This window comes from Pieris rapae, chromosome 1 (genome assembly GCF_905147795.1).
Source record: "Pieris rapae chromosome 1, ilPieRapa1.1, whole genome shotgun sequence".
Lineage (NCBI taxonomy): Eukaryota > Metazoa > Arthropoda > Insecta > Lepidoptera > Pieridae > Pieris > Pieris rapae.
The window spans coordinates 453,174-463,647 of NC_059509.1; the positions used below are offsets into that span (position 1 = coordinate 453,174).

General features: G+C 34.1%; 1 protein-coding gene across 2 annotated transcripts in view; it reads right to left on the bottom strand.

Moving 5' to 3' along the window:
* LOC110995785 (guanine nucleotide-binding protein G(o) subunit alpha) overlaps nucleotides 1-10,265 on the bottom strand; it is a 32,119-nt gene extending 21,854 nt beyond the window's left edge. Inside the window, exons 1-3 of one of the 2 annotated variants that reach the window (XM_022263106.2) lie at nucleotides 10,011-10,265; nucleotides 5,773-5,815; nucleotides 2,564-2,705 (exon numbers count right to left, since the gene is read on the bottom strand). In XM_022263106.2, the coding sequence (XP_022118798.1) occupies nucleotides 2,564-2,705; nucleotides 5,773-5,815; nucleotides 10,011-10,128 (303 nt within the window). In that variant the 5' untranslated portion in view covers nucleotides 10,129-10,265. Of the gene's footprint in view, nucleotides 1-2,563; nucleotides 2,706-5,772; nucleotides 5,816-8,335; nucleotides 8,826-10,010 lie in introns of those variants that run through there. The other variant, XM_022263105.2, reaches the window with a different exon arrangement.
* Between the last annotated feature and the right edge of the window lie 209 nt (nucleotides 10,266-10,474).

Here is a 10,474-nt window from a genome sequence, read left to right on the forward strand (position 1 = left end):
TTCTTGACCTCTTTCTGTAGATGAAAGGAAAATTACGCAAGTTGAACGTGTCGAAAACGAATTAGGAACATAAAACTCGTATCCAGCTCTGGACAACACGCGATTTGAATGAAAAAACTAATAAATTTTCCAAATTCACAAAAGCCCAGTGTTAGTTCCCGTTAATCGGTGTACTTTTGACAAAGCTTTTTTGTCCATCTTAGTCAACGTTTCGCGATCTCTCTATGTGACCACGGGACCCTGGATTCTAAGTCATGAGTCCACTCTGATCGTTTAGACATATAGCTTATAACGATTTAACTCTACGTTGGTACTTACCAAACCGAAATATTATATTATGTTAAAAGAGCTTTTATTTTCTTCGCCCTTATCTCTAATACGTGGAAATCCGAATTAAAAGAAATATCAGTGAGAACCAACGAATTACGCGCCCTTCACACGCCCAAAAGCGTTGTATACCGTATGACATACCACTTTCAGCAGGTTCTACAACTATGCAACTGAATCGTCCTTCATTAAAACAATGACAAGAGTCTAAAATTATATTCTGGCCGCGCCATTGTTTCCAAATGATAAACGCGTACTAAGCATATTGCGATCAAAAGTATCGATCTGCATTCATTCGTGCTCCGTGCTACTGCTATTACTTTGTACATAACTTGTACATATGTAGTATCATCGATATTATCTATGGTCAATTGAGGGAATTTTTTGCATAGTAGATTACTTACATGACTTTGGTACAATGTTAATTTGTAATATACTTAGAATACTAAAGCATTTACTAAAGAAAAAAATTAGTGACTAATTTAAGATTTCCCTTTACGGAAAGTCCTTTAAGGAAAGTGATGATTCCTACTTATGCTTGTAAAAATATTTCTTTTTTTCTAAAATGTCCCAATGACTTATTTAACTGTTTAAAAAAAATTAGTCGTTAAATTTGGAACAGTTAGAACTTAGTATCTGTATCACATAGTTGCAAGAACATATTGTATCGCCTGTTTGTTTTTTGTTCCACATGCCGATAAAAAGTGATGATGCAATAATCTATTCAAAACTTTTAGTCATTTTCTGTTATATACCGTTGAACTGTTTGTTTAAGGCTCTAATCCGGGGGAAGCATTTATATTTTGGATTATTTTTATCTTGCAAACAATGAATGAAAAAAAATAGCACAATGTCCCAAGGAACCAATTCTTTTAAGATTATATTTTATAGAATAACGAGCAAATGGCTCATCTGATGTTAAGTGATACAAAAACGGAACAAATTTTACCAGCTTTTTGTTTGGGTGAGGGCTGAATTATGTTTTGCTTCACATGCAATAAACATATTCGGGATAAACATTATAGAATGTCTTTTTAAAGAAATATATATTAAAAAAAACACTTCTCTTGTTAATTTATTGTCAAGGTAATTTAGATTGTTGGACAGGTATTGCAGGTTTTAAGATAATTATTGCGAAATCGAACAATAACCTCACGAAAAATAATATGGAATGGAATCTGCATGGCTATTTTAATCTTCTGTGCGTCTTTTTTTATTTGGTCTGATTTTGATAATCATATTTAAACGCGGTAGACTAATACCGGGTTATAGGAAATCGCGTTGCAGGGTAATTCGTAAAACCGTTCTTGAAAAATTCAAAACACAATTGAAACGGGTGTAAAGGTACACAATACTTATAATGGACTTAACAAATCATTATAAACTTCACACTACAGAAATATTACTTGAGAAATATTCGCATTATTTGGAGGACGATACCCAATTCCTGTCAAAGACAAAGTAACCTTTATTCCAATAATCTTGGAACAAAGCATTTAGATGCAACGCTCGGATACCCAACCCTATAAAATCACATAAGACTGACAATTTGCTGAAAGAATATGCTGCGCAACCTATCTACGCATCTTCCCAACAATTTGATAAACTCGCAACATACATTTATAGATTACACTCCAAACGATAATTTGGCTATTTTTAAACTTAAAGCTTTTAATGAATTTAATGGTGCCCCATTACGTTACAACATTATTAGGCGTGTTACGAGTTTTCATAACTGTTTCAAGTCCCGAGTGGATAGTGGAATTAATATTATATATTTTTAACTTCGTTCATAGAGTCTTCGTAGAGTTTTAAGAGTTGGATTAGTTTAAATTCGCTTATATGGTTGATTAAGGTTCCAATTATTTATAAAACAGTAAAAAACAGTAATTTTAATTATAACTTTCCTCGTCTTCTTGTGTTAAACTGTGTCGATACTTTAATTAAAAAATCAGCTCTCTCGATACTTAGACCAAATTCGATTATATATTATAGTTCAAGTTACATAAAAATTTAAAACCAGTTGCAGGTTATAATGTAAGGTCTCATTAAGAGTAAGCAAGAGTTTCTTCCGTTCTACACCCTTGATTCGAAAACTGGCAGTTAATGTAAAATTAGAAGCATTTAATGTATATTTCTTTGTGTGTTTTCATTGTGTTACGAATAAATGATTTTTGACTTTGGTCAAAATGGTCCAAATATTGATAAGGTGATAATAAATTGTATATGATATTACCTCACGATCCTTGTTCCCATAGGTGATGCCCAGATTAGGCATCGCGCGCAGAATGGCGACAAGTGACTGGATTGTATTGCTATAAACCACCGGCCGGTATTGTTTGAAGTCCTCATTTGTGAAGCCGCTCTCGTGAATAATTCTGAAGGAAAAATAATTATAATAATAGCATTCGTCTCCTAAAGATGTGATAGTGGTGTTCCATAAAAATTTAAGTGTCTTCTTGTCTCGCCAATAGCGTAAGCGATTAAACGATTTACTACGGCTTTCATTACTATTAAAACTAGGAAATTGGCTTCAGCGAGCGATTCTCATTTCTGAGGTCGTAGGTTTGATTCCCGGATGTGCATCAATCAACTTGCTTTCTATGTGTGCATGTAACATTCGCTCGAACGGTGAAGGAAAATATCGTGTGGAACCGACTTTGACCCGAAACTCGATGGCGTGTGTCACTGGCGGCTAATCACCTTTGTGCCCATTACATTCACAAAATTTATGGAACAGGTACAGAAATCCCAGGCCCAAACCAAAAAAACTTTAATGCCACCGATTTATTTATTTAATAACTAATCAACAGATATACTAAGTCTGGTTAATCCAAATGGCTATTTTTACGTATAAATGCCCTTTCTAACTCGAACTATCGTTACGCGACTCGATTAGCGACACATAAAACGTAAGGGGAAGACGACAATGGCTCGTCACTCGACGCGACGCAGCGTTAGCTGTTAGAGCCATTGCGAGAAGCACCCTTCCACGAACAATGGGTAAGCTTACTTAAAAATCGCTTCGTGGTTTCTCGCCAAAACACTGACAACAATATTTATCGCTTGACATACAATTTGTTTAAGGAATATGCTTTTTAATAGCGAGTCACGTTATAATTGTCTGGTATGCATGACCCTCAGAGATTCCGTAGTTCGTAATGTACACTTGACTCATATTATATTAAAATATGAGTAATATAAAGATAATATCATTTATAATCTCTTTTCAATTATAGAAAAGGGGGCAAACGGGCACTCACAATGCCAGAAGGCTCGCGAGTACGATGCTGTCCCTTAAAACTACGACTAAAACAGTCCAAAAACTTATTTTGTATGAAATTGTGAAGTATAATTTAAGTGATTTATTATATAATGTCGGGCCGTTATATAAATTGATATTATAGTCTACCTATTCTTAAGAATTATGAATAAAAAATTATGGTAAAAACATTTGAACAAAGCAATTAACAAGTGCCAATTATTAACAGACTTTAAAACCGATCATAGACACGAACAACCCATTGACAATTTGTACTAAAACATAACAAAGCCACTGGGAAATACCTATGACTCATGGGATCGAGTCATTTGCTTATGATCAGTCTTTTAATAATTGCAACCACTATTGTGAAACTTCGATCCGGCTAAAAGCAATTTAACTTATTTGTCACGCGATTAATCGAAAAATCATTGAACGTACACGTCCCATCGTCTTTTATAAAAACGGTTACCTACATGGGTTCCTTCCGAGTCAATTTCCAAAAAAATAATGCTTATATTCTCGAGACAAAACCGATCATCATACTACCTATGATATAAACTTAAGTTTCTTCCTCTAGACGTATTAGTATCCCTTATTTAATTTAATGATAAAGATATTAAAAAACAAGTCTGAGTCATAGTAGGCCACTTTTTTATGTTACAGGAGGCTCACATGATGCTAGCGGACACCGCCGCCCATTGACACTTACGCTGCCAGAAGGTTCGCAAGCATTGGTACGCTCTTTTCTTGAACGACCCTAAGTGGAATTGGTTCGGAAATACTTCAGCTGGTTCCACATAGTGGCAGAAATTGCCTTGCCTTTGAGGAAGGTCACTTCTTGTCTTAAAGCTGTTTACTCTTTATCTATGAGTCTCTCGTATGGATGTACATGAGAATACACTTAAGAGAAAGTTAGCCTCATTCCCTGATATTGGTGGTGCCCTTTCGTATTCGCCAATAAGGAAAATAAATGCAGCTTGTCCAATGCAATTGTATTTTGTTCTAGGATCCAAATGAAAGCCTGGGTATTTCCGTTTTGTTAAGAAAGGAGCCAACTATAACCTGAATTGAACATTATATAAACAAATTTTTAGATTTACAATATCCTCAAGAGAAAGTTAATGTAAAAAAGTAGTTTACTCGTTAATGACTAATTAATAACGTTGCAGGTTTTTATTAATTCCCACGCTATCAAATCGATAATTAATTACGCGATTGAATTAAACAAAATTTTAGATTGTGGTTTCTTTCAAAACATTTTTTTTAAAATTTGCAATATTACATCACACTACTGTAACATAGCTATCGGAGTAACATCCGGTTCCTCTGACGTCACAGGCAGCACAGATCAATTCGACATCAAAGTCGGTTTTATGCTTTTTGCCAAATATCAGTAGACTTTGTATACTTTTTAAAACGAAGAAGGGTTTTCATTTTTTTCGACTTAGATAAATAAATAAATCAACGACAGATTTCTGTATCTGGTTCATGATCATTTGTCAATCTAATAAGCAAGTAGGTGAGCAGTCTCCTGTGCCTGAAACACACCACTCACGATGTTTTACTTCACCGTTCGAGGAAATGTTAGAAAATTTGAACAACACACAGAGCCTACGTTTTTGTAAATCATTTCCTCATTGGAATGAGGTCACGATAGCCAAGACCTTTTCATCAGTAAATAATAAAATAATTAATGTTTATAGAATTAAAACCGAGTATGTTTATTTTTATAATACGCCAGTAGCTACGTAACAGCTGCGATTACTACTTACCTGGGCGATAAGAAACAAATTTTTAAATTTATTATGTGACAACGTTACCATTACTTTTAGCACGAATATTTACATTTTTTACGTTTAAAAATGTATTAAAGCATCGTCTACATTCTTAAATCATTTAATATAAAGAAACGCGAAACAATTCGTAATATACAATCTTATCTACTATATGTTGAAAGCATATTGATTATGTCGATAAAGTATTATCTATATATCGTAAGTACAGATCGGATGGTCTTGTAAAGTGTCCTATTATTGATTGATTAGAGGATTAACAGCAATACTATTGCAGGAATAATTTTACAAATATTATATCACCTTTAAGGATATTTATAATAATATGAATTTAAGTTACATATTAAAGCATTTAACTTAAGTAAAATAAACACGAATTAAACTTACTTCATTTGTTTAACTATCGTACTTTTTCCAGATTCACCAGCACCTGTAACAATGAAAATCTTTTTATTTGAAAAAGTAAAAATAGCACAGAAATCTTTAAAATCTGTAAATCATAGAGTTTCAGACTAAAACGTTTACACAGCCGCTGTAATAAAACGAGTGATATAAAGTCAGTTAATTGCCAACCAAACATAAACCATGTATTTGAATTACAATGCATTAGATGTACCAAATGAGTATTAAATATTGCATTTTTTCGTAAATATCATTTTAAAGTGTATAAAAAACCATGCAATGTAATCAGCCAACTATCAGATCTATTATTTATTTATTTTTTCTGTAGGACAATCAGTATTGTCAGTTAAATTATTAAGAATAACAATGCATATATGTCTAAAGTCTCAAACCACAAAATAAATTATGTCTTAAGGTATAATTTATATCACTGAATAATTTGAATAACCAAAAAATTTTTCAAATATTATTTGCTATAACTAACATTTCAATTATTAATTAATTAAAACCAATACTTTATCTTAACAGGTAAGGATTTACACAAAACATTATATAATATTAAGGGTTATTGCTTATTATATTAAACTAGATGAGTGTAATTCATGTTTCTTAACTTAAATATACCTGCGACTTAAAAGTCATTAGTTAAAGCAAATTTTATTACAAAGTGAGGAAATTTTTAGTATCTTTTATTTATATTTTTATTATCAATTGTCTCATCATTGATTCATGCATAAATGAAGAATTGCAAAAAATTTACCTCAGAAAAGAACATAATGATTGTGTTATATCTCATTACAATATTATTAGGCCTGATCTGAGTGACCTGGTGCCTTTATCTAATTGAATCATTGAATATCCGATCCCTGACCTCTTGCATATTAAAGATATCACCTACACAGGCGAGTTTGATTCAATATTGCAATTGCTACAATGTACTGTGCAATTGAGAATCACAAAGCATTATATTCATTAAAATCCTATTACAAAATAGGTCTTGTAACTTGATTCAACTGTGATGGTGCAAGTATATTTATTTAACTATGAAAGATATACTGAATAGCATGGCAAACTCAGCTTTTCTTCCAAATGTGTAAAACCTAGTCAATGCCTAAAATTTAATTCCAGTTGTGTAGTTGAACATTGTTAATAATTTTAGTTGTCACTAAATTTATAAAAGAATTCATTATTTTCCTAATGTTTTTTTTTATTATTTATAATGCACTACTTGCAGCAAGTCAGCAACATATGTAAGCTATACAAATTAAACCAACAAAAATTTGTACCTGCCAAACATTTCATAAATATCATACATTCCTATAAAATAATCAAACTGAAATTTGGCATTTAGTAAGTACAATAAGAATAATGACAGTATTGCTTCTTATCTTAAAACTCTAAGATGTCCACAAACATATCTTGATAGCCCAAAAGGATTGTCCCTATCAATTGTTTAAAAAATAAGATGTACCTATATGATTATATCTAAAGGTTCTTTTACATTTCAATAATCTGTGAAGAATGCTTACATTTTTGTATAGATACAAACTGTGTAAAAGAAGTACTTGTGGTGTGTGTGTCCAGTATGTCATCTAGGTATATTGAAAATATTGGTAAAATTGCAAGATTTTATTTTAAAGAGCCCATGTAAGCCCGAATTTGATCTGTCATGAATTTAAGAATAAAGTATATCACATCTCAAATACTTGGGTTATTAGAGTAATTAACATTTTTTCTGTTATGCCTAAAGATTACAAATAATATGTATAATAAGCAATGAGACAATACTGGAATAAATTAACTAAGTAATATTACTCTGACTGATTGTATATATGATTCATTGGAAAATGTGATAATTATTGATGAATATTTTTTTGTTGGTATTCAAATTTTTTTATCTTAATATAACTAATTTATAAGCAGTAGGAAACTAGTGATCACAATAATTCTAACAATTATGTTTTTTCAAAATAGCACATGTTGCCATTCATTTTATTACTTAAATAAGTAAAACATTTTTAGTGTCAAAGCTTGACTTACCAGTGGCACTAAATTTGGTTTCTCAGCTCTTATAAAAAATATAAATTATTATTAAAAGATGGACCCATTACATGAAGCTTTTTTATAAATAACTATAATTGTTAAAAAACACTCATTTATTTGTACATTAAGAGAGTTAAACTAGTATTTTAATATCTTTTCTACTTTGACTTGCCTAGCTTTTAGAGGAACGGATATGCTGCTTGGTCATAAAAACAATCTGACACATTTTAGGACTTATATCATGTGAATTTCCTAATTACTATTATGCCAATACACTTTCATTTCAACACGGAATATGCGTAAGCCGGCATATTGATTAGGTAGGAGAAAGCTAATGTATGTATTCAGAATAATATGCAATACATACTGCAGGCTCTCATCAAAACATGAGTGGATAGAAAGCCGTCTCACGGTAAAATTGTATATTTATGTATTTCAAATTACAATTGTCATTTGAATACATGGGTGCGGTCAAGTTCCATGAACTATAACGAATGTACTGTACCTAGCAGCAAAAGTTTTATATCTTTGGAAGCTTGGATTCCATCTTCTTTCAAGTTCCTTTCAATCTGCCTACTCCGAGCGGCTGCCGCGCGTTCCTCAGCCGACTGAGTGCACCCCATGTCGGCAGTTGTTCCTTAGCCCAGCCGCCGTTCGCCCCGACTCCCGAGCCGGGCGCGATCTCACCGCTCCCTCTGCATACGCTCCACACGCGTCCTGCGCCTCCGGTTTTACCGGAGCCACCCTACTTGGCTAACACTCAACACTGTAACCTAACTGTTACCACTTAGCACAAGCTTGACTTGATGACACAGCACAGTAGCATGTATTACAATCTCGTGATTTTCACAATTACTTCATCCACTACACTTTAACGCGTAACGATACGTACAATTAAATTGATTTTGTGAATTTGTATGAGATAATGGCGGCCGTATGACAAGCACCAGCTACACTCCGTGACGACTGACAGCGACCGCGCCCCGCTCGACTGACAATCGGTTACGTTCGGGTAAATTCGTTCCCCCTCGCTCACACATGCGTCAACGCGTCGTCGGTCGTGAATACTTAGATAAAAAATTATTCAAAATTCGCTGTAAACGTTGACTCTATTCCTGTTTTATTTGCATCATAATCGCAATATAATAGAATAAGGTTAGATTAAATAGTTTCATACTTGTTTTAAGTTTTGAGTTTTTTACAAGAAGCAATTTATGTTTTGAAAATACATTCTGTAAATACCAAACTACAGGAACTTATCTATATCAATACTGAAAATCGGAAAATATCAATACTGAAGTTGTATTTACGTTACTGGCAAATAATTTCGTTACTCCTACAATAACATTCGTAGCAATACCTAACTAGGCAAAACGACTCGCTCATATCACTCAGTGTTAGCTAAATAACAGTAACCTATGTTTCATTACCTAAAATTACTCAATTCATAGCTTAGTGTATTGTTATACATAACGACAGATTTTTGTTGTTACAATAAGAAAGCTAATAATAATATTGTACTTTTTCACCGTAGGCCATAATATTCTCCTAAACAGCAATCCTTGAAGCTAAAGAGCGAGAGCTCAGAATTGCCAAAAAAGTATAATTGAGGTCGATCAGTCAACCCTTCCGATAAAAATACAAATATGTACTTCGTTTACCTAGTACAATATACAATATACCTATACCAAAACTTGTCTTACGAACCACACACATAATTTTTCGTAACTTTATAATACTGTCTATTGACTACGCCCCTAAAGTAGGACAGAAGAAGAGGAAAACATTGTAATATTTTTACGCGTTTACACGATTAAATACTTAATTCCTAATCAACCTTTTGATCAAGCCGGTTTTAGTATTTTAAGTAGTTTAGTGGTTCAACTCATATTAATTTAGTGCATACTTTATTCACTTTAATATTTTTTAATCCTTTACTACTCCAGAACCGGTAGACTCCAATGTTCCTAAATGACTCCTTCGTCTTATACAGGACAGGTAGAGGAGAGGATATGGGTTACCTAATAAAAAATATAGATTTTGCCATTAGCATCCGCGTATAGAAAACAAAGCAACAAGCAGTTTACAAATGCGTCATCGGCAGCCTTCCCAGTGAGTCGATATGGAACTCGCGGGCGCGGGGTATGCGCGCGCAAAGCCCGCAAACGAAAGCTGCTTACCTAGGAGCAGCAGCTTAATGTCCTTGGCGGCTTGTATGCCATCCTCTTTCAGGTTCTTCTCGATCTGCTTGCTTCGCGCGAGGGCGGCGCGCTCCTCAGCGGACGAAGCGCAGCCCATGGCTATAGCGCGCACGGCCTGGCTCGCTACGCGCGGCAGCACCGTGCTCTTTGCATGCTCTCGGCTCGTGGTTAGGCGCAAGTGGCGCCGCGCGCGCGCTATGTCGCGCACGCGTGCACTTTTGTATTGTAACTCGGCGCTTTATGATGCGCCTAAATAGTCAAAGGGTCGGTTGCCGGCAACCTGACCTGAAATTCTTTAAAGTTTAGATACGCTCTTCGAACACCGAACCCGGCGTAGGCCCGTGAGCTAATGACAAACAGCGCACGCTCGTTTTGCAATGATGTTAACTGCGCACACTCGTAGCCGTCGCTCCTCCTTCTGAACAAAGTAAGTATTATTATAT